The 23,887-nt window shown below is 59.5% G+C and overlaps 2 protein-coding genes and 1 non-coding gene across 3 annotated transcripts; 1 reads left to right on the plus strand and 2 right to left on the minus strand.

The window, feature by feature from the left end:
- Window positions 1-1,919: 1,919 nt before the first annotated feature.
- BESB_085780 lies at window positions 1,920-1,990 on the minus strand. Its single transcript has one exon. It is a non-coding gene; the product is annotated as a tRNA-Gly (tRNA).
- Window positions 1,991-7,915: 5,925 nt separating this feature from the next.
- Window positions 7,916-20,322, plus strand: BESB_083690 (uncharacterized protein; the record flags this gene model as incomplete). Its single annotated transcript, XM_029366719.1, has 14 exons — window positions 7,916-8,505; window positions 9,399-10,050; window positions 10,588-10,861; window positions 11,267-11,868; window positions 12,109-13,077; window positions 13,373-13,608; window positions 13,750-14,438; window positions 14,903-15,231; window positions 15,262-15,401; window positions 15,825-17,420; window positions 17,895-18,452; window positions 18,865-19,411; window positions 19,706-19,783; window positions 20,062-20,322. 14 exons carry the CDS (start codon window positions 7,916-7,918, stop codon window positions 20,320-20,322), a joined length of 7,521 nt encoding a protein of 2,506 aa, XP_029217179.1.
- Window positions 20,323-22,669: 2,347 nt separating this feature from the next.
- Window positions 22,670-22,936, minus strand: BESB_083700 (uncharacterized protein; the record flags this gene model as incomplete). The annotated part of the gene is made up of 1 exon (XM_029366720.1): window positions 22,670-22,936. The coding sequence occupies one exon, from the start codon at window positions 22,934-22,936 to the stop codon at window positions 22,670-22,672; it is 267 nt and encodes an 88-aa protein (XP_029217180.1).
- Window positions 22,937-23,887: the final 951 nt, after the last annotated feature.

The following is a 23,887-nucleotide window of genomic DNA, read 5'->3' on the forward strand; positions in this document are numbered from 1 at the left end:
CTTCCCAGGCGAGTGGCTGGTGATACTGGTTCATGCGCGAAGCTGGACATAACTGCAAGGGATTCTTTCGGAGATACGGCGTGGCGGAGTGTGTGCTCACGTGTGGTCAAACGGTCAGTTCAGGAGTTGATGAGAAAGTGTAGAGAATGTGGGGAAGGGGGCGGCAGGGGACGTTGCGGGTCTTCAGAAGGGATCTGTGGAGCGTCGCGCGTGCTAGTGTTCCGTTGCGTCGATCGGCGAAGCGTGTTTTCAGGTGATTCATGCGTTTCATTCTTTGCGTACATTCAAAAAATCGAACTTCGATATGATAGCATAGGACATGCCAGAGCTCAAGCAATGAAGTATTCGCTCCTTCGGGTGGGTAGGAGTATGGCGGGACGAAAGCTGATGAAAGGCACAGACGCGAAGGGAATGTGATGCATTCTAGGCCACCACACAAAACACGTGCGTCTAATATTTTCAAAGATCAGCTGGGGTTGACTGCGGCTGAGCTATAGACGAAAAGTGGTCAGTGCGACGGCATGCTGAATTCCGCAGTGTGTATCAGTGAAAAACCGCAGGCCACGTCCCTCACCATATGGGTGCTGCCAGACACAAATGGACTGCAGTGTAGAGGGGCGCCTGTGTCACATGTGAACAGAGGATTTTGGCGAGATCACATCTGTTGCGCCACCGAAAGGAGGCTGGCGACGTAAATTGACTAGCGCCGATGTCTCCCCAGAAGCAATCAACTCTAGCTGTCAGTAGCAAAACTACCCTCCGCGAGTAGAGCAGCCCGGCAGATAGATGCCCCTGCAATGTCCTGGTACGGCGAAAGCATCGGCAAGAACCATGCGTGGTGCTCGACTTCTTCAGCATTCGTACCGAAAAAGGAGACGGTCCTAGAATCTGATAGAGATGCGGTACAAGTCTGCGTTTTCTTCTGCGATGGTAACGCGTTTTTCCGGATATATAGATTTGAAATACTGTTGTCCTGGCGGTACGACTACCGTGAGGACCGGTCTAGGAACTGTTCCCCTCTAGTCTCTCGCCTCTTGTTGGAAGCGTGTAGTCTCACACCCCAAAGCCGGCAACAAGTCTTTTCCCATTCAAACGAGAGACGTCTTTCTCTGTTTCATTCACGTGTATCTCGTGCCGCTCTGCCCCCTATGTATCTGCAGTGAACGCCGACGCCACTTGTGGGTGTGCGGCTTTGTTCCCCTTGACAAAAAGCACACGCGCTTCGACTGCGCTAGTGACCGATTTCGAGGCATGACACGGACGCCATCAGCGAGGCAGTTAATCCATGCTCGGCAAGCGTCTCGCTGTGTGCTCAGTAAACATGTTTCAGCAATGTTTGCCGTCTGAACGGGAGACTGAGCCATCGTGCGGACGCCTAGCATGCGTTCTTCATTTGGAACCGTGGACAACTACGCACCCTTGATGTGTCCCCGAATTCCCGTGTGCGAAACAGCGGCAGGACGTGGCATTCCCGCATATGCAAGGCCTCACGAGGCACCCACCACCGCGAACTGGGGACAGTTTACCCCAGTACACAGGTTAAAAAGAAGGCGGCCTCCAGTGTGAACAAAAAAAGATATTCAGACGCATGCAGTGCTGAAAGCACCCACCGCGTTGTTCAAGAGGCCTGTCGAGCTAAGCGTCCATCCTCCTGTCGAAGACCTGTCGAGGACAGGCACCTAGATGGCACATCGCAAGGAGACTAAGCGAGCAAAAAAAAAATCATTCTACTAGACGGAAGTGGAAGGACTCATCTAAGAGCACGCCGGCAAGCACAGAGTCGTGTCGGTGCCCCGGACCATCCCACTGCGCGATGCTCATCATTTCCCTAGCATATCATCAGCCAGTATGCACCTACAGAAGCGGAAGTTTACATTCGCCGTGCCTCAAACAGAATTCGGTGTGACGGATGGCGAAAGTGCGTCAGCCGGGACTCGAACCCGGGTCGCAACCTTGGGAGGGTTGCATCCTACCCCTGGACTACTGACGCGCTAGGCAACATTTGCATGGCTCCGCGTCGAGAGGAACGCATGCTTCTTCCCCCCCCGCCCCCCCCTCCCCCCCTTTCTGTCGGAATATTGGTTTATATCAACTCCCAGTCGAGAAGACGTCTACGTTTTGCACCCCAGCAAACTGGGCAAACACAGGCAAACCCGCGTTTCTTTCAGTAGCAAACGTCAGACACACCAGCCGCTAGCGGGCAGCCAGCCACCATTGCACACATGCAGAGAGAGGCGAGCTTTCTTAGGCCCTTTGCGCATGCCCGTCGAACGTCAGAAATACTTGATATTCGCACTTCAAGGTAAAACTCACTGTCCAAAATTATGAACAGCTGATGTGGAAGACAAGCAGCCGGAGAGCGCGCCGGTTAAAACGAGAGTGCACGCGGTGCTTTACCCCGTCGCACGGCTCAGTACGATTAGTTTTATTACTGAAAAGTGAGGAGAACAACTAGCCTGTGGCGCGCGAGGCTCCGAGTTTTTTTATGCACCAGAAATCTCCTGTAGCTGGTGCAGTGCACGACCACAGTGTGTAATGCGCAACTGGTTGAATCTGTCCACTTTTCTAATGGCCATATTGCAATGATGCTGCCCTCGTGCGAGCATCGATCGCCGGAACTCGCCTTGGGACGCGCTTGTTCCATGGGAATCGCACGTCTGGGACCGTAGACTGAGGAGTTGGTGTTCGCAGCTGACCTAGTCCAGGCTCAGAGCTTCTATGCTTCGCTCCTGTTCCCGACCGAAAGTAAAAATGTGATAAAGCCCAACACACTGTACCTCGTGCAGCAATGAGTAAGGGATATGGGCTCACGGTCTGATCCTTTGAAGTCTCATTTTTCTCACCCTATTGTGTACGGTGTCAGCCAGCCACGTTGTCCTCATTGTTGATGATATGGGTGTCCCTAAGCATACCCATGTTTGCTTCTACGATGACTAAAATTACAGTGCACGCTGCGGATGTGTGCTTCGAAGAAGTACTTGCGACACTTGCCCAAGTCTCGGCGCTGTTGAGCTGCTGGCAATGCTGACGCTGGCAAAGCTTCCGCGAGTACCTACACTATCGACTATCGAGCTTCGCGCGACCTGAGGCATACCACGTATCGTTGCTGATACGACCATCCGCCGGTCTAGGCCATGCTAATGAAGCATTAGCATGGGAAGCATGAGCATCCTGCAAAATGTTGGTCTGCACTGTGGCCTGGCAAATGTGCGAGCTCATTTCCGAAGAAGGAATACTGTGAACAGTAATGTACCAGCGCAGAATATTGGGTTTGCGCAAATGTGCATAACAGGAAAGCTCGAAACCAGAGTTCACAACTTCCTCTCTCCGAGCTGCCTGGAAAGGTAATTCATTTTCGGGTTCCACCTTGTAGAGTATCACTCTCATAGCAAAAAAACACAGAGCTCCCCGCTGAAATGAATACAGGCTGGTGGCTTCCCGGAACGAGCTTGTAGCAGCACCACGAGCCTCTCCAGCCCTTTTCAAAAAACGGTCCTTGCACACGACAGCAGTATGCAGTACTCTGGTAGCCATCACCCATTTGCTTACGAATGGATGCGCTTACCAATACGTGAGCGCGAGATGTAGCAGCATCTCAACACCTTCTGTCGCTGTGAGCAGGCTCCGCGGGGACACATTCCAGTCCACCGCTTTGCCTCCGGTCGAACACACGGGTGTCGGCGACCTTGAATTTATCTGTAGGTGTCATTACCTCTGATGTTCTGAGGGATGGAGGGAATCATTTGGTGAGGAAGCTGTGTCATCAACGAGGATAGAGTCCAAGTATTCGTTTTAGAGGCAGATTCCCGTGCACAGGCCGAGCACCAGGGGTGAACGTCAAGGGTTCAAATCACTAAGAAGCATGGGGAGAAGACGACGGGAATCCAGCTAATGTTGGCACCATTTCTGCGTCGGCGACCGCTTGCGAACTGGGAAGCGCCCCGGGCACCACCAGTGAAGTGACTGGTGGAACACCTAGCGCAGGTTCCGCAAGTGCGGCCATCGATGGAACCACTGCTGACCCCGCAGCATGGAGAACATTGCTGGAGGAGGTCGGCGCGGCCGGCCCTGACGACGCACCGTTTGTACGAATGCCAGTCTTGCGGCCACGTTAGTGTTCTGGATTCCTGAGAAAGACTCCCGCTTCTGCTTCTTGTTGCCCTCTGCTTTAACCGGTATACGGGACGACAACCGTGGCGCTGGCGCCAGCGCTTCGTCGTCTCTAGTAATGGCAACACTTTTATCTACGTCTGCTGACTGGATTGGCGTTGTCCAGAAGCGAGCGCGCACTTTAGTGTTTACAGGCGGCAAATACTTCCAAAAGGATGGTTCCGCGTGGTCGCCGCCCTCTTGCGGATATATGAATAGATAGTGACGTGGCATCGATGACAAGGGGGATCCCGGCGGGGCTTCTTGCACCGCCGTCGTGACACTTTCGCTTGGTAGTGGACAGAGGCGAGAAGAGGTTGCGGGACGTGACTCATCTAAGGCATTATCACCTTTTGTTTCATATGTGACCGGCGCTGCTGGATCCTCCGGAATCCATATGGGAGCCCGCACGCGGCGTGAACGTTTTGTTGCTAGGATTGTCACACCGAGGGAGGTTTCGTCTCCATCACTGCCTGCGCGGGATGGACCACCCTTCCGCGTACGTGAATGCCGCGGATGCAGCACCGATCCCTTACGAGCCTCCACTCGGCAGCGCCACGTAGGCGACCAGCCGCTCGCGGCCCGAACTCAGGGTTTGTTCGAGTTTCAGATGAAATGTACCGGCTATCCGGAGCCGCCATAAGCTGCGGCAGGGACCAGGAGGGGCCCGGCCGGGGGTCTGCAATGCCCGATCCCCACTGCAGATGCTGTGAGGGGCGTGACGGAGGGTACCACGTTAGAGGTGACGGGTCTGGTACCACCAGTGGATATGAGGAACCACCGTCGTCGCCGCCGCTTTCAACTACGGTCCAGTGTATGACTGCCGAGACTGGCATCACATCCTGTGGTGGTAGCAAAGAAGCCTACGGCAGAACCGAAGCAGGAGACGTGACACGGAGTTAGTTTCCGGATCTGCATTCCAAATGCAGGACGCCCGCCCTAACCAGGAGAGCGGTAGCAATGAACTAGGTCCACTGCGCGCGCGAGTGCACACGAGGTGCCCAACTCATGACGGATACGTGCAGTATTTCTATATTCAATTAAATGCAACTGTCTCGGTCGTACGGCCTTCTAGGAATGCAGTGGCAAACGCGACGGCTGCGGACGCACCAACGGGACAGGCCTTCACAGCACGTTCTCTCAAAGGAAGTGTGGGGGGGGAGGGGGGGAGTCTGTTGTCGGGTCGTAGCTTCATTGCCCTTGATGCGAGGGAGTTGCGCGGGGGTCACCTGTAGTCGGCCACAGCATCGCACCCGGTGGGGGTGCATTTGCAACGTTTGCCCCCGAATAGAGAAAATTGGGAATGGGACACGATGTAGCCTACGAGTCAGTCTCAACAATCCATGAGCATAGGCTATACAGGCGCGTCAAGGGCAGACAGAACCAGCTCGCCAACGCCGCCGCCAGCAGGATGATAGCTCTTGAGGTGGACCGTAAACCCCGAGCGCCCGTCCTGCTGGACGCGCCTCCAAAACATACATAATTGATTCACTGGGTTGAGAAATAGAGCTGATGTGTTCGCAGAGGTAGGGTGGCTGGGGCCCGATCACGACAGAATCCGAGTGCGATATAGCTTCCCGTGGCTCCTCGCATCCGGCTGCGATACGTCTTTCCACGGGAAAGGGGGACGTATCGGGACCCGTTCTACCGACCGCCATAGTCAGGATCTTCGTTGAAAGCACCGCAACCTGGCCTGTGCTATGGGAGGCTGCGCCCTGTGGCATTCCGTGGAGTTCTTGGGAGAGCCAGCCATTTCGCGCCCCCATTCTTGTCGCCCCGATCTGCTGCATCATGATACCCAACGTTTGGGCCGCGTTTTAATGTGCTGCGACCGTACGCCTTCATATGCTTCTGCGGAGAACTGAAGTTGGCACTCGATTTGCGTTCGACGTACACTGTGATCTGTAGATCGGATAGAACGCAGGTACCGCGCGTCGGTGGCAGGAAAGCTGCCCCCACACACGCCTGTCCCCGTGCCGGAGACTTTCAGCACAGAACAGCCCAGGCAAGCTCCTGCTAGAGACGAAGGACATCTCTCCATATACAGAAAAACGGAATAACCTATTCCTCAGAACAACTACCGAATCCCATCTGCCACAAACGATGATGCATGATATGGTGTTCATTATCTCACGCAAAAAAGCCTGATTCCCCTTGGCCTGCTACACAGGTGTTCCAGCGTTAGTGCATCTCATAGGTAGACAGCGGTTCGCAACAGCCCGCACGACACCGAGTCGCGACACGTAGTTTTCACAAACAGATCTGAGGTGACAGAGGGAATTACGCCTTGCATACTCTTCATATACAACCCTGGTTCCGAAATCACTGGAGTATCTCGTGTCTCCGCGAATGCATGTATTACGGAAAAAAACAACGCTAACCCACTTGGTTGTTTTTCAACGCCTGCCGTCACGTGGTTGCTGTGCACCACCGCTCTTTTCGGGGGTATGAAGTGGAACCAGAGGCCGCAGAAGAGGCCAGACTCCTCCATAGTACTCAAGGGATAGTCGCGGACATCACACATCTGTTATGTGCAGGTAGTGAACGGACTGATACGCGCTGGCACCAGTAAAATACCGCTGTCGCTCCGGATGCCAGGCGTGGATGCGGCCTCAGCGAAACGTGTGTCTACGGCGATTCGACAATTTGACGCGAGTCGGCAGGGAAACAACGAGTCCGTGACCACATAGTGTCGTCAACCCCAAAAAGCAAACGCCACCCGCTGGGGAGAGTGGAGTTCCTCGCATCTAGTGAGGTACTGATGCCAGACCTTTTTTCTGTCTGATGAAAACACACTACTGGTGCATCTCTGTGCAGCAACGGAGTGATTCTACTGGCGCGTGTTGCCTTCTTCAGAGCAAGCCATCGACGCAGAGGTTGTTGATTCCCCCATTCTACGCATTGTCGCTGCTGTCGTGTGTTCCCTTGTTTTCCACCTTCATCCTGTCCCGTTAGCCCGCATGCAGAATGACAGTTTGCGCTGTCTCGCGTGAGAGTTGGGAAGCGCCAGACACACGCAATGCTGTTTTTCATTCCCCGGATATGGAGCCTTTTCTGCATGAATACATGCTGTTCGGGATAGCCTGTATATTTTTATTCTTCCATTTCGGCTGCATGAACGGCCACTGGGTTTTTGCTGTCTCATCCTCAGCAGACCCTCCAACCTGGAGCAGTTTTGTTCGTCCGTGCGCGCAGCTGCCCTTGCGAAGCACTGGCGCGCGACAGGTTTGTCCTCCACTCCCCCATCTTCCTCTTCTCCTGCCCCATTCCCTTCTTTTCTTCAAGCGGCGGATGCCGTCGCCGTCTCGTTCGTGCTTTGCATCCGCGCCGTTAATCCCTGCAGACCTGCCTGGGGCGAAGCGGGGTGACAAGACACCAGCACTGCCCCCTTGGGGGGGACGCATGTGCGCGAACGCGATATCGGTTCCACTCTTTTTACGTTGTTTCAGGTAACAGACGGCTGCTGGGCCTTAGTGGCTGCCTGTGCCCTGTGTCGATCCCTGCATCCGCCAGCGCACCCACTCAGGTTCGAGTTTGCAGCGATGCCAGCCAACCTGACCACGCTTCGACGGGACCGCCGCTAGGTTTCCGGATAGTCTACGAAGCTTTCGGGTGCCTCGTGGCTGAGGGCGGACTCGCCGCTTCGTCCGAGGGCAGGTATCTCTCTGCCCCGTGCGTTTTTCGCAGTCCCTCTCCTACGCGCTGAAGGAAGCCTCCCTGCTTCTTGGTGTCTGCTTTCTTTTCCTGCACTTGCTAACGGCTCAGAATGGCGCTCTCCGAAACACCTGGCCTCTTGGAGTCTCTGCCCCCTCCGCACCGTCGCGCGACTGCGTGCAACTCTGCGGCGGCCGGTCTCGACTGCCTGTGCGTCTTCGTCCCGCCCTCGTCGGGCGACCCCAAGGCGCTCGAGCGGGCGCCGGCCTTCGAGGCCTTCGCGGCGTCGTTCTCCTCCGGCGCCGCGTCCTCAGAAGCCCGGTCGGCGTCTTCTGACTTCCCAGCTCACGGAGAGGGGATTCTGTGGAGCGGGGACTCGTGCCCTGCACGGCCCGAGGAATGGAGCAACGAGGAATACGCAGCTGCGCTGGCGCGGCTGCGACGCCTCGTGGACGCGTCAGCCTCCGCAGCCCAGGCAGACGACAGCCTGATCGGGGAGAATCTGCTAAACGGCACAGGTGGAAGCCGCTATGGCGCCTGGACGTGCCCTGGAACGCCCCCGCCGAATCGGAGGTGGAAACACCAAGAAGATGGCCGCAGACGGGAGACCCCGGGCGGGCTGCAGGCAGAACTGGAAGAAAGTGCCGGCGCGCTGAACATCCTGACGCAAGAGGGATTTCGTCTCCTCTACAGTCTCTCAAAGTAAGCTGACTCTCGCGTTCCTTCGCTCGCTCCGCGCGGGTTCATCCGCCAAAAAGCCCTCCCCCCCCCATCCCCCCCGCCACTCCCCCCGGCCTCCGCCATGGCACTGTTTTATCGCGGCAGACGAGCCATCTGGCGCGAGTGGACGCTTGCGTTCGTTGCAGCTTCTTAAGGCAGGGGAGACATCGAGGTTGTGTGTGGGCTGCAGATGCACGCGGCCTCTCCTCTGTGGAGCCGTGTGCATGCGCGTCAGTTTCTTGCCTGAGACCCCAATAGGCCTCTTCCGAGACTAGACAGTTTCGCTTCCCTCACCACTTTCGGTTGCGGCGATGTTTAGCCGGGAGTTCAGCGTCCAAAATATATGACTGAAGTCTCAACTTCACTGCCCGAGCAGCGAGACATGCACACGAGGTGGACGGAGCCTCCCGCGTAGAACGAGGCTTCATCATGCCTCACGCGACTCTGGGCGCCACAAAAGTTTTTCTTGAGCATGCGTCCGCTACCACGTGCCCGTCGGGCCTGTGGGGCAGCTGTCGCGCGGCTGCACCCCGGAGCCTAAACCCTAAACTGATTCGCAGAAGGAACCTGCCGACGCGTGAGAGGTACCTGCGGCCTCAGCCGCGTCACAGCCACGATCAGCTGTCCTGCGCGTTGCCGAAGGATGCCCTTCTTTCGAGAGGTGTTTGCGGGATTGTTGGCTCACAGGCCGCGGTCTCGAGAAGTGTAGCGTGAGGCGGGCCTCTGGGAGGCGTCCCGCAGTATTGCGGAGCCGGCTGCGAGTCGCTCCGCCGGGTCGGAGACAGGCTGTGCCGGTGGAAATTTGCCCACCCACACGGCTCTCGGCCGGCATGCGTTTTTTGACTCTGTCGCTTTGCGTCTTCTGTTGCCCGCAGGTGCTTCTCTCCGCCGTCCGACGGAGGCGAGGGCGACTCTTGCGGCTACTCGCGCGACGGCCTTGACTCACCTTCTTGCCGGCGCGACCGCGATCTGCAGGCGAGCTTCTTGGAGCTGCTTGCGCGGGTCTGCTCGCAGATCGCGACCCTCGTGGAGGCGCTCCCCAGTCGGCTTCGGCCCGACGGCCATGGGCCCACGCTGCGGCTCCTCTGCGCGCGCCAGCAGGGCGGCGCTTCGGACCTGCGTCGCCGCCGCCGCGGTTTTGCGCAGAGCGAAGAGGACGGCGACGAGGAGTTCTCAGACGCGGGCGTTGTCGCCTTCTTTGGCGAAGACGGCGAGCGCGACGAGGGCCTGTGCAGCGCCGAGTCGCGGAACGGCGCGAGACACACCCACCCCCGCGCCTTCGCCTCTCCCCTCGTGGCCGGTGCCCTCGCCTCCGGCGTCACGGTGCTTGACGCCGCCCGCGTCCTGCGATCGCTGCTGCTCTGCGGCGTCTTCTTCGCAGACTGGCTGGTCGGCGAAGCCTTGAGGGACATCGAGGAAGGCCCGCGAGGCGACGGAGACAGCGAGCTGGAGCGAACGGGCCGCGGCCGAGGCGGCAGGCGATTCGCCTCCAGCGTCCGATCGAGGCACAAAAGCGACGGCCTTCCGGTGAGACTGCCTCAGAGGAGGGACAGTGACGGACGAAAAAAAGTATCATAAAAAGAGAGCCTGCATTCCGCGTGCCAGCGAGCGCCCTGTAGATGCAGTCCAGTTGCCGGTTCATGTGTCGCCCTTCGCTTCAGGAGCACCGCTGCAAGCTTCACCGACGGGGTTGGGGGGGGGAGGGGGGGGGCTCTGGGGGAGCGAGGAATAGGGGAAGGTGTAGGATTTCGGACGAGGGCCTTCCGCTCCTTCTTTGTCTTGCAGACGCTGCGCCGCTGCTGCGCGATGCGCGACAAATGCAGCCAGGCTACCCGTAGCTCTCCATGAGCCCTGTGGCTTTCGTGTCTGAGTTGCGAACCCAGCCGGTGCGCACGCTGCGTCTGCGCCGCGCAGCTACGCGGACCCTTCCCCACCCCCCCGCCCTCCCCCGTTGGTTTCGCCGCGCCTGCTCTGCATCAGCCGCTCGTAGTCTCGTGGAATCTGTCGGCGGCTCTCAGCGGCCTGCGCAAGTTGGGACGTGTGCTACGCATGTGTGTTTGACAGGGCAGCGTGCGCAGCGCCAGCAGCCACGCGCGCACCCGGGGGGGCGCTGTCCCGATCCGCGCAGGCAAGCGCAAGCGCAACGAGCAGATGGAAGTCGACCTGGAGGAGACGTCCTCGCCGGGCGCCCCCGCGGTCTTCGACGACGACGAGGACCTCGCGTGCCTCGAGCCCCGCGACGAGGCCCCCTCCGCACGCCGTCGAGGCCTGAGCAGCGGCGTCGGCGTCCAGCTCGCCTCGCTCCTCGGCGCACTGAGTGAAATCGCCCGCTCGCGCGGTAAGCGACGCATGCCGCCCCTGAGAAGCGACGCCACGAGGGCTGGGTTTCGCAAGAGTGCGACGGGGCCCAGCTGGCGCCGCGGTAGGGGGAGGAGGACGAGGAGGGGGGAACGAGGAGGGAGGGGGACACAGTTGAAGGTCCGCGGGAGATGAGTCGATCCCGAGTTTCGGGTTCGGATGGGGTGTTGGCGACGAGTGTCGACGCACACGCGAGAGCAGGAGAGCGAAGGAGCGCGAAGAGCGAAGGAGCGAGACGCGCGCCACAGTTGGCACTGAGGAGAAGCACGTGCGCTCAGAGCGCTCGTGTCTCGTCTTTGTAGGACTCTTTATCCCGTAGACGATGAATGGGCGTCTTTCTGTTTTCGTCTTGTGTTTCTGACTCGCCTGCGCACTCTGGGCTCAGCGGCATGGCGAGCATTTGACTCAGATTTCGGCGGTGAACGAAAGGACGAAGACCGCCACCGATTTTTCGTGCTTCGCGCGCTCATGCGCCCGCTTCACGTGCTGTACGACGAAGAGAAGATAAAGAGCCACGCCCAGCTGCAGGCAGTCTTCCTCGCAGAAGATGGCGTGGGGGAGAAGCTGAGGACGGTGATCAAGCGCTCGCTGGTGGCGCTGCTCGAGACAATTGAGACGCGGCGCGAGGCACAGACGCTGGCGCGCCGCGAGGTGAAGAAGCGCCAGCGCGAAGAGGAGGAACGAAGGAAGGCGGAGGAAAAGGCCCGCGTGCAGGAGGAACTGCGACGCGAAATGCAAGATGTGAGTGAGGGAGAAGACGGCGCCGAGGCCGAGAAAGACGCGGAAGACAACGAGGGCGGGGAGGGCGAGGGAGGCGACGAGTCAAAAGCCAAGGCGGAGGATGAGCAGAAGAAAGAAAGCGAGGCCGAAGATGACGACGGCGAAGACGACGAAGAAGAGGAAGGGCAACTCTCCTGGCGGTCGCAGCTCAACAGCATCCTCTTGCAGCCCGAGTGCAAAGCCCTCATCGAAGTCCTGACTGCGCCAGTGAGCAGAGGCAGAGCTTAGCCGGGACTTTCTCCAGTTGCGTGGCAGTGTGCCCGTCCAGGAACTGATTTTTAAATTCCAGTCCGCTCCATTCTCTTCATTTTGCCGGTTCGCCGCTCGCCCTTAGTTCTGCTTTTTCCTTCCACGTTGGCGCGAGTTTGCTCTTTCGTTCCTGCGTGTTTAAAGTCATTGCTTCCTCTGTTATGCCTCCTTTCAGTCCTGTGTCTGTGCGTTTTGCAGACGCTTCGCCGGCGACGCCTGCCTTCACTGGTGCTGCGTGAGCTGACGCAGCAGCTGAAGGAGCAGCTGCTGCTGAGTGGTGGAGTGGATAAGGCGACGGCGGCGCAGAAGAAGAGTTTTTCGTGCGCGGCGACGAGTTTGGAGTGCTTCGCCTCGCTGCTGCCACGTGTCTGGATTAGCGAGAAAGCGACGCTGCTGCAGCTCTTCGCGGCGGACGCCTACCATATTCGCAAGGCGCTTCTCGAGTGCCTCAAGGCACTGCTTCTTCGCGCGCACCGCGTAGTCGACCTAGAAGAAGAAGAGTGCGACGAGGGCGGCGACGGCGGCGACGTCTCTCAAGCCGCACGTGAGGGCGACACCTCCGAGACGGCTGAGGTGGCGGAGGTAGCAGAGGAGGCTGAGGAGGTGGAGGACGAAGATGCGAACGGGCGGCCGCGCCGCGAGCGAGGCGGGAAGACGCCGAGCGCGGCTGCCGACGGCGAAGAGGAGAAGCTCCTTCGAGCGGCGACGCACTGGGGCGACGACGACGGGGCTTCCGCGCCCGCGGGACCCTCCCGCGACGCGCGGCTGGAGGCGTCTGCGGCGCAGCGGCTGCAGCGCACGCGCGCCTTTTGGAGCGCCGAGCGCGCGTCGCTGATTCGTGAGCTGCTACTCAGGCTCGACGACCGCACCCCGCTTGCGCGGACGTGGGCGCTGAAGGTTTTAGCCGACCTCATCGGCGAGCAGGAGGCGCTCCCCACGCTGTTTGTTGTCCAGAGCGCGCAGAAGGCGGTGCGACGCCTCCTCGATAAAAGCACGCTGGTGCGATCGGCGGCAATCGGCGTCTTCTCTGCGCTGATTCACCTAGCCGTGAAGCAGCAACGCGCAGGCTGCAGGGAAAGCCCCGACCAGCCCTTCCTCTGGCTGCTGGTAAACGGCGAAGAAGAGTGGGACCTCGTCATGCAACGCGTCAAGCAAAGGAGAAAAGAGGTGAGACGTACCCCGCGAGAAGACGCAGAGCACCGCGGTCCCGCTCCCGCGAGAGCGATAGATAAATAGATGATAGGTAACTACAGATATAGATAGATAGAGACAGATGAAAAGGTAGACCGACTGCTTGTTTGGTTGAGAAGGAGAGTGTCTGGCGGTCAAGAGGGCCCGTCATACATCTAGCGTTTAAGCGACTGTGCACCACTGCGGCGCCGCGTGTCTCTTCTCGCGGGCTCGGGGCGCTGCCGCAGTGCGGCAAACGGTTCGCTGTCTGCGTTACGCGTTGGGTGTGCAGAGGCGCCGCAGAGAGGAGAGGAAGAGAAGAGAGGCGGAGAAGAAACGCGACGCGCACTCTGACGAGAGCGAGGTGGAGGCTGCTCAGGCGAGCGCGTCGGACGAACAGGGAGACGCTGGAAAGGCAGCAGACGCTGAGGAACCCCGAAAGGAGGAAGCCGGAGAGGAGGCAGAAGTCATGGACTTCGAAGACCTTGCTGTGCAGGCCGAAGAGGCCCTGCGCAAAGCCGTTGACATGTACGTCTGCCACGCACGTGCTCGAGGCGCCTCAGCAAGGCAACGCGCCAGACCCCCCCCTCCTCCCCCGCCCCTCGCCCCCTTCTCGGTAATCTTTCGTGGTGTGTGGGTGCGCGTGTTGGCCTGTGTGTGCGTTCCCAGCTGCCAGGAGTTGCTGTTTTCGCGGAGCGAAGGCGACCAGAAGGCTTCTCTGCGGTTTTTGATCGACTGCTGCCTGTTGCTGCAGCTGCGGCGGCGGCGTCTGCTGCCGGCGCTGCAGAAGGCGCTGCGCCTGGCGTTCTCTCGGAGCGCAGTTGTCGCGGATCTCCTTCTTCTCGAGTTTTACCGGCTTTTCTTGGAGCCGAAGAGCCTGGAGGAGCAACAGATTATCCTCCGCGACCACTTCGCTCTGCGGCGCGCACTGGCGCAGCACGAGGCCGTCGCCCTGGCTCTCCAGGACGCGGCGGCCGAGCGCGGGCGCAGAGACGGAAAAGGCGCGGAGGAGAAGGGCGACAAGAGGCGCGCGAGGGAGCAGCAGCAGAGCAAGAGCTTCGCGTTGGCGCTCTCGGCGATCACCAAGGGCAGGGGGGGGCTGCTGGGCGGCGGGGGTCCGCCGCTGCGCCCGCTGGAGAAGCTGCTGCTCCACACGGAGATCAGTCCGACGGTCAACGGCGTCTTCCGCTTCGGCGCCGGCAGACTGTTGGAGCTCGTTGAGGAAGGCGACATGGCTTGTCTCGCCTGCATCGAAAAACTGTTCTTCCTCACCCTCTCCAAAGAAGGAGGCTGCTGCGAACACCGCGCCGCTCTCAAAAAAGCCGCAGACGCCCTTTTCTCCATTGCTATGCAACCTAGTGAGGCCGCTGCGCACACTCAAGCGACAGCAGCGTGTGTCGATCTCTGGCGGGGCTCCTGCGGGGCCGCCGTCGGCGGCGCGGAGCCTCGTCTTCCAACATGCTCTTTCGTGGAACGGGCCGTCGTCGGCACTCGCGCCGGCGACGCTCCAACGCCACGCACCTCCACGGCTGCCCTTCCTTATCTCATATTCGTATTTTCGGGTTCGTATACGCACAGCGAGGGATGCCTACGCTCTCGCCCTCGCGGCGGACACACATACGTATGAAGCAACAAATATATATGTGTATATGTTTGTTCGCGGTTAGCTCCTAGGCTTATACAATATATATATATATATATATATATATATATATATATATATATATATGTTTGTGTGCGGTGGCTGGTGGGCAGCCTGTCTGTCGCCACCGAAGTCACTTCGTGCAGGAAATGCGTGCGGCGTTTGTCTCTTTTTTCACAGATTTCCTTCTGGGCCGCGACGCCACGCCGCGCTGCGCGCTGGGGCTGCTGCGGCTGCTGTTCCAGGCGAGCCGGCAGACGGCGCACGCGGCGTCGCACGGGGCCGCTGGGGTACTTTCGGCGCTGCCGTCGGAGGCGTCGCTGGGCACGCCGCTGCTGCGGCGGAAAGACGAGGCTCCGACTCGCGACGCAGTCGCGGCGCTGCATCGGCTGTCAAACGGCCAGCTGCTGGCGCTGCAGGGCGCGATCGTGAGGCAGCTCAAGGCGCCCGCGAGCGGCGCCGCGACCTCGGCGCGCGTGCGGCGTCTGCGCCCAAGCCCTGCGACCTCGGTCGCCTCCACGCGCGACGCGAAGGCGGAGGACGGCGGCGTGCGCTTCTTGATCGTCGCAGAACTCTGTAGAATCCTCGCCGCGTCGCTGCCTGACCGGCGAACCACGAAGGCCGCGGTTGTCGCCCTCGAGGCACTCATGGCCCACTACGGGACTGCCGACCCCAACTGGTAATTTGGCGCACACACCGGAAGAAAAGGAGAGAGACATAGGAGACCGGTGGAGGCGAGAGGCGGGAGGCGCGTCGGCGTCTGGTGCTGAGATGTGGGCGCGAGGAAAGGCGAGAGCCGAGCAAAGGGATCAGGGGAGGCGCGACCGAGCGGAGAGGCACTCGTCGACTGCAGCAGGGCTCTAGAAACTGAAAAACGAATGCAGCGAGAAGGAAGCAGAGAAAGCTCGAGGACACGCAGAGGAAGAGGGGGGGGGGGGAATAGTTTGCGGCGGTTGGCTGGCCTGGCTGTCGGGCGCGACCGACCGCCACACGAGACGACACCGAAGGTGGTTGGGGGATGGAAGACAGCGGGGCCCTTGTTCGATGCATGGCGCGTGCATCATGAGATGTCCCTCGACTTCGGCTTTTTCTCTTCTCGCAGGTTTTCCGCCGCTCAGGCGGTGATCGACGTGACGTTTGCGCACTGCGCGCGGCCTGAGGAGCTGTGGTCGCAGCTCCTCTCTCACCTGTTGGGCCATTTGCTTCGCGCCCCGTCCTCTGCAGACGCCGGGGCTCCTGCGTCGCGGCCGCCAGGCTCCTCCACTTCGCTGTCGTCGTCTCTGCTTTCTCAGCCGTCGACGCCCTTCGCGTCCTCCGCGCCGGTCTCGGCCGCCGCAGTCCTGCCGGCGGCGCCCTGCCGGCTGCCTGCCAGTCTGTGTGTCCGCGAGCCGTCGCTCTACCAGCTCGCGCATCTAGTCTTCCTCGCGGGTCACGTGGCTCTCCGCATTTGCATCCTGCTGGAGCAGCAGCAGTCGGACGTGAAGCAGGAGCGCTCCGAGATGCAGCGGCGAGCGATGAACCGCCGCCAGGGCAAAGGCGAAGTGGAGTCGCGCAAGGGCGAAGGCGAGGCGACGTGCGGAAAGAAATTCCGCGGCGAGCAGGACCCCGGCGCCGACCCCGCGAGCGAGCCTGAGGAGGACGACGGCGCGGCCGCGGCCGCGCGACAAGGCGGAAACCGCAGCGACGCAGCCATGCGAGAAGGTGGAACGGGGGCGAGAGGCGACGACGACGACGGCGAGCTGCAGACCGTGGAGGGCAACATGGGCATGCAGACGCGCGAAGAGGAGGAAGCCGAGCTGTTCACGCACATCCTCGAAACACAGATTGTTGGCGCCGGGCTTCTCGGCAGGCCGCTCAAGCGTCTCATCCTCGTCGCCGCCCTGGAGCCACAGCGCCTCCTCGCGCGGCGGCCCTCGAGCGAAGACCGACGGCGAGGCGGCGCGCCTGGCGACGCGCAACCTCGCAGCGAGGACGCCCTGCGCGGCGCCAACGGCGGCGTGTTCACGCCTCTGCGCAAGGCCCAGACGCCGTCTCTGCATCCGTTCGCAGCGACGCCGAGGTTGATTGCAGGCGCTCCACGCGGCGACGAAGAGGCGGCGCACGGGGCGGGCCGCCAACCCGAAGGCGCCTCCTCGTCTTCTTCGTTTTCCGCCTTTTCTGCGCTCTCGCCGCTCTCCTCGCTGGAAGACTCGCCGAGCCTGGCGACTCTGCATGCGGCCGCGGTCATCGCCCTTTGCAAATTCGCGACCATCTCGCGAACCTTCTGCGAGTCGCGCATTTGCAAAACGACTTCGGTGCTCCACGCACTCATTTCGCTCCTCTTTAGCCAAGCGACGAAGACTCCAAATGCATCCGCAGTGCCTTCAGCGGCGCCGCCGACCGCCAAGGGCCCGTCGCCCGCCGGCGTGTTCGCGCAGGCCGCGTTACAAACTCCCTTTCCAACGAAGGAGAAGGAGCCCGCTCCGAGCGGCAACGAGACGACCCAGCCGCTCAAGGCAGAATACGAAACGCAACTCATTCCTTCCAGCGTCTTCGAGGCGACGCCGCTCCCAGGTCGGCGCCTGGAGAGAGAGGAACCCGAAGCGAGCCAGACGCGGCACACAGGCGAGGAGGCGACTCACGACAAGAAGGAGAGAGTGCGGCTGCCCTCTGCACTGCGCCAAACGCTCTTGGTGTGCTACGCAGATCTCACCTGCCGGTAAGCGAAACAGGTGTGCTGCAGAAATGAAACACCTCGGGCATCTGGCTCTGACCCAACTTCTCGCGGGCACAGCATGCATGTATATTTGCCTACATGCACATATCTGGAATTCAACGCAGCCCTGTGCGTCGTGCATGTCTCCTCTTGACTGTCTGCGTCGACTCGCGGTTGAGAGCGTCGCCTCATTCGCGGCCGCTGCAGCGGCGCGCCAGCGCCGGCCTACTTACTCACGTTTTTGAACGCATCCACATGCCGACGCACACTGATGTATATATGTATGCATACTTATATATGTATATATGTAGATATTGGATGGATGTAGCTGCACCTGTATGCTTGTGTTGTAGACCTGAACACACACGCGACCGTGGAGGAATCTTTAAGTCTGCATGCGCGTACATCTCTGGGGCGTGATTGGCTCCCAGGCTCACGGCGCGATCTCATTTTTTGTTTCTCTGCGATGCATACCAGGCATCCGAACGTGCTGGAGCCGTATAACGACGTGGTTTTTAACATTTTGGTTGACGGCGACGCGCGCGTGCGGCTCGCAGGCGTGCAAGTCTTTACTCACTTGGTGATGAACGGGATGGTGAAGCCCAAGGGGCGGCTGCTGGTGCTGATGCTGCAGCTCCTGCGCGATCGCGACGCGCGCATCTGCGCCGCCGCGGAGACCTTCTTCTACGAAGTCGAGCGGAAGGGCGGACACGCGATTGTGAACAGCCTGCCGGAGCTCCTCGGTGCGCTGGCTGGCGCCGGCGACGACGAGGATGCGAGTGCCGAGGACGCAGACGCAAGCGGAGATTCCGCAGAATCCGCCAGCGAAGCGCCCGTGCAGGAGACGGACAGCGACGCCAGCGAGGCGGATGAACAGGAGAGAGAGGAGGGAGAGGAGAGAGGGTCGCGACAGAAGGCGAGGGACAGCGATGTCGCCGAAGGCGACCCTGGAGAGACGGCGAAGGACAAGGAGACGCGTGGGGTCGCTGGCAGCGCGGAGGCGAAGAAGCGAAAGGAGCAAGAGAGACTCGTGACGTAAGTCAGAGGTCTCGTGGCAGGAAGGATCAAAAGGAAGAGAACCCAACAGGCTTTTTCCGTTTCAGCAGCGCGTGGATTCGGGTGTTGCGTCTCTTTGTCCAGCGCGGTGCGAAGGCGGGCGTCTCATGTCTTACTGCGAACGCCCTGCGGGTCAGGTCGCGATTGCAGCGTCTGCGTCAGTGCAGATTCGCATGGCGCTTCTGGGCCAATGGGTTTAGGGTTTAGGGGCTTCAGCCTTCGCCGCTGTGCGCAGCTGACGGCATGTCGGCTGCGCCGCTTGCGCATCTGCTTCGCCGTCAACCTTAAAAGGCGTGCGGCAGGCCCCTCGCGTATGGGTCGATGCAGCCCAGTCTCGCGGGAGTTCTCACCACGCCGTCGCTCCGCTGGGCGTCTGGTGTTTATTTTGCAGATTTCTGCTGCAGTTCGTGAAGCATCACCGGCACAGCGAGGCGCTGATTGAGAAGTTTTGTCAGCGTATTGCGGCGCTTCCCATCCCGAAGCTCGCGCTCTCAGAGGCGTCGCTGGGGCGGGGGAGTCAGAGTCAGGCGAGGGGCTCGGCCGCTGCGCCCTCGCCGCCGCTGTCGCCTTCGCGCGCGGGGAGGGGCTCTCGGGGCGATGCAGAGCGGGCGGCGTCTGCGCGTCGGGTGTATTTCCAAGCGATATCGGCCGTCTGCTTGGCGTCGCCGAATCTCGAGAAGGCCCTCCGCCGCCTCGCCTCTTCGTTTCCGCTGCTGCGGTTCGCAGTCGCCGCGCGGGAAGAAGGCGGCGGCGAGGAGATTCTCAAAGACTTGCTGCGGCGCGTCTCGATAAAAATATCGGGGCGATGGGGCGGCGGCGCCAGCGCGCCCGCCGGTCGAGGAGGCGACGCAGGCAAGGCAGGCCGCGGCGACGAGGAGGCGGCGACGGGCGACGGCGACAGACCGGGCAGCGCGGGAAGCCCAAGTGGCGGCGCTCAGGTGCGTACAGATCTCCGCGCATCCATGTCCCCATGCCAGTTTCTGGCGTAACGATCGACCCCGAAATCGGCGCACAAACAACGCCTCCAGTCTTCAACCCCAAGCCCGTGCGCCCATATGGATACTGGTGGCCCTTTACCTACTCCTACACATTTCTATATTCATACAGTGGTACATACGAGCAAGTACATATTTACATCTATGTGAGTGTTATGCAGCGGGCTGTGGGATTAGGGCGCGCCTGCAGAAAGACTCGGAGGTACCCCTTGTCTCGCGTGGTTTTCGTGTTTGCAGGACGTCGCGCTGATTCGCGAGGTTGTCGAGGAGCTGCAGAAGAAGCTGCAGGCGGCGACAGAGGACGCCACTGAGAAGGTAAGTCTCCTCTCCGCCGTTTCCGCGCGGGCACGAAAGTGAACACTGCGCGGGCGCGCGGCGTCCTCAAGAGGGCGAAATCGTGGTAACCTTCTAACGAGTTCGCTGCGCTGAAAGGCGCGCTAAACCGCCTTCACCGCCCCGTCTGTAGCGTCTTTGTTGCGCCGAAGTGCTCACCTCTCAGGTTCGCCGTGGCTAACTCAAGGGAGCGCGCTCGGGGTTATCCGACGCCTCGCTAGATGGGTGCTCTTTCTGCGGTGTCTCTGTCTTCTCTGCAGCCGCCGGCCGAGGAGGCGATGCTGGCGGAGGGTCTGGACGAATTGAGCGACGGCGAGGAGACCGGACGCAACGGCCGCAAGGCGACCGGCGCCGACGCCGGGTGGGACGAGGCGCGCGGAGATGCAGACGAGGCCGGCAGCGTAGGCGTCGCACCGGAGGCGGCTGCGAGGGAAAAGAGGCCGAGAGAAGAAGCCTCTCGAGACGACGCCGGAGAGGCCGCGCCGGCGTCGGCGCGCGCAGGCAGACTCCGCTGCAACTGAACGCGTGCGCGACGCGAAGGAAGGCAGCATACGCAGATGCCAAAAGAAGAGAGTCGTGTGTTGTGTGTCGTCTGTGTTACGGCACATGCAGAGACAGATACCTGCCCAGCTGTGGCCTCCAGTCGGGCGAAGGATCGGTGTGGGGGGGGAAGAAGAGAAAGAGGAAAAGAGGTTTCAGTTTTTCGCGGCTGACGGCCTGGCAAATCGTCGCTGGGAAGCGAGAAGTGCAGCGGCCGGTCCGTCCGCCTTCAGTTGTAGTTTTCGGCGCTGAGTCCAAGGCGGGCACGGGCCAGGGCAAGAAAGGGCGTCTCAAGCCCCCCCGGCGGACGCCAAGATTCCATGCGGTGGGAGTCGGGGGAGCAGACAGAAATTGGCTTCGGGTGGACGCAGTTGAAGGCGAGGTGAGAAGCCTTACGCCTGCGGAAGAGACGGTATCGGGTCTGGGGCGACAAATCAGGTTTCTTGAGTTCGAAGTCGTCACCAAGCGGGAGATGGCAGCCTTGGCTCGGATTTGGGATTGTGTGCATCCGTCCAGTTCGATGAGTGTTTTTTTTGTCAAGTTGTCCGAGGCGGTGCGACTCCGCATTCATCGCTTTCATTTCACCTGCGCTCTGCATGCACCGATTTCACTTTTTTTCGTTTGTTTGAGAGGACGCGTGTTCGCCCGCTGCGGAGAAAAGAGAGGAGTTTTTCCACAAGCGCAGACCGGAGTGTGCGCACCGGTCTCCACACGTGAGCAGGATGCGCGCGACAGCGATTGACTCAACGTGCGCACCTTTGAAAGCTGCACATTTGCCTGCAGCGAAAAGTGTTCAAAAACCACCAAGCACTCATGTTCGAAGAGCAGCGTCCGCCTGGTCGGGTCGCGCGTTCCAGTCGGAAGAGCTTTCACTGTCGTATTTGTCAAACGTGACTATTTCTCGCAGCTTCAGCGTTCTCTTGATCTACACTAAAAGTACATAACCGAAGACTACTGCCAACTAATGCTCAGCAGGGCCTGATTGTCTGTATTCACAACCGACGTCGTTTCCAGTACTCTAGAAATTTGCTGCTGGAAGTAACGATGCAAGCTGTAAACAAGGGACTCCTTCCTTACTAGAAGAGGACTCAAGTAGGTACAAGCCGTACACGCTGCTGCTTGCTTGCATGGAAACGCGCCGCCATTCGATCAGCGAGATAAGCAGTTCTCGTATCCTTTCAGGCCTTCATAGATATAAATATATACGTTTCTTATTTGTTGGGATGCTGCGCGTGGTTGCCTCTACTGGAAATCAGCGGCCCACAAGAGAGAAGAACGGCGCTGCAAATCTGGCTTGCGCTGCGCACCCGCTGGACAGAGGACGCGCCTCTAACTGCGGCAGACAGCTGGACAAGCACGTAGGCTGTGCAGCTGTCTGCCGCAGTTTCCCCAAGGATACATACAAATATACACACATATATATGTAGTATCTATATGATATATATATATATACGTATGTTACACAGACGTATATGGGACTGTGATGGGTAGTTCGCCGTCTAAGTTTTCAAAAATACGTGCTTGTTCATTATCTTTGAATGATCTTTCTTGTAAGACTCCGCGTATTTCTGCTGTTTACACAGTTCTTCCTAGGGACGCCCGAAGCAGTAGGCCCGAAGGCCGACCTTTTTTCCGCAGACCTGCGCGCCAGCGCGAAAACTGTTTCGCCTTTCGTTTGGCAAAGCACAGCGAGCGAGGCTGCTAGACAACCTGCCTATTCTGCTCTTTGTGAAGACACAAACGCCCCAGAGACCGCGTTAGATTTCGGTCTGAGGGAGTCTAGCCGATACAGGGCTGCCACAAGAAGCAGGTGTCGGATCGCGGCTTGATTCGCCAGTGAGTGCACTCCTTGAAAGGAAAAAGGAAAGGGAAATATCATCTGTGCCAACATTCAGAAAGCGAACTGCAGCAGCAGCAGCGCATCCTCACACCGCAGACGCAGACACGTCTGCATATCCACACTAATCCACACGCGTCTCGGTTGCGGAAGAAATAAAAGAACTCGAGGCGAACTTGTTGCGAACAAGAGAAAGACAAGACAGGCCCGCGAGAAAATGGCGCAGAGACACCTGCGCGCGTCTATATGCAACGACAAAAATTCCGTACTCCAGCGGGCGCAGCCTTGTCGTCAACGTCCTTCCACCGCCCTCGCTTGCGCCCTCCTCATCCACTCTCTCCTTCCTCGCAGGCCAAGTTCCTCTCGCGCCCTCCCAACGCCACCTCTACTTCCTCCTGCCTTCCTTTAAAAACATATTTTACACGCATGTAAAGCATATACATGAATACAAACATGTATATGTATACATCTACGTGTATAGTGTTTAGTATTTAGACGGCGGGGGGCGCTCCGGCAGCGGCTGCAGCACCCGTCACTCCGGCGCTGAGAAGCGCCTGCTGCTGCTGGTAGAACTGCGCCTGCGTCTCGAAGAGCTGACACTCTTTCTCGTAGTGGAAAATGACTGGGGCAGCGAGCGTGATGGCGGCGGTCGCCGCCATCCAGGCGACGTTGCTGCACAGCCAATAGCCGTTCGCCCACAGCCGGTTCAGGCGCTTCTGGGCGCGCGCCGGCAGCAGCGAGGAGAGGAGGTTGCCCATGGCGGAGAAAAAGAGAAAAGAAGGGGAAAAGCAAAAAACGCGGGACGATGGCCGTGAAGACCGAAGGTTTCGAAGGAGTCGAACGGCAAGTGCAAGGCGGCGAGCACCGCGTGAGCGCGAATAGAAGACGCAGGAAGGAGAGAAAGAGAAGACAAATACGAGACAAAATCACATCCAGAATGGAACAGCGAAGACGGAGGAATCTGAGGAGAAGGCGCTGAGTCAGGAACGCGCGTCGGGTCAGGTTTGATTCCTTGGCTGTCTTCTCAAAAAAGCCGCGAAAATAGAGACCGGAGAAAGAGAGCGGACTTACAAAAAGACGCAGAGGAAAAACGTCACCTGAGAAGAAACAAAAGAAGATCAGAAGCCGGTGGTGCACAAGATTCACGGCAGTCCAGCCGAAGGAATCCGAAACAGACAAAGCAGAAAATGGGGCACAGAGTCGAAGAAAATGAACAGGAAGGTAGGTGGAAAGAAAAACTCGAGCCAGCGTCGCGAAACTCAACGTAGAGCGCGGTCACCAGATGCGCACACCCCACACAAAATTCACAAACAGTCAAGAACAACGCCTCGTTGCATTTATTTCGATGAGTGCATGCAGTTGACTCGAGACTAGTTCTGCGGTCGACCAGCAGACGAGCAATCAACCGGCTTTCCTCCATTTTCTTCTTCCACTGATGCCCTTAGTCTCTCCACTTCTCGAGAATTCGCTTCTTCGCCCGTGCGTTTTCTAATTTCCCTCTTTTTCTGCAGGCAGGTAGCTCTCGAGCGTCTGCTTCTACCGTCTCCTCCGAGCATCCATCTCCATCGACTCGCAGGCCTCCTCTGTCTCATATCCCCCTCCTGCGCTTCGGCTGCTTTCTCGGTCAACCCTTGCCTTCGTGCGCTAGGCCCCTCGCATTTCGCCTTGTCTCGCGGGAGCTTTTTCTTCTTCCGCCGCAGTCTCTGCCG

This window comes from Besnoitia besnoiti, chromosome VIII (assembly GCF_002563875.1).
Source record: "Besnoitia besnoiti strain Bb-Ger1 chromosome VIII, whole genome shotgun sequence".
NCBI classification, from domain to species: domain Eukaryota; phylum Apicomplexa; class Conoidasida; order Eucoccidiorida; family Sarcocystidae; genus Besnoitia; species Besnoitia besnoiti.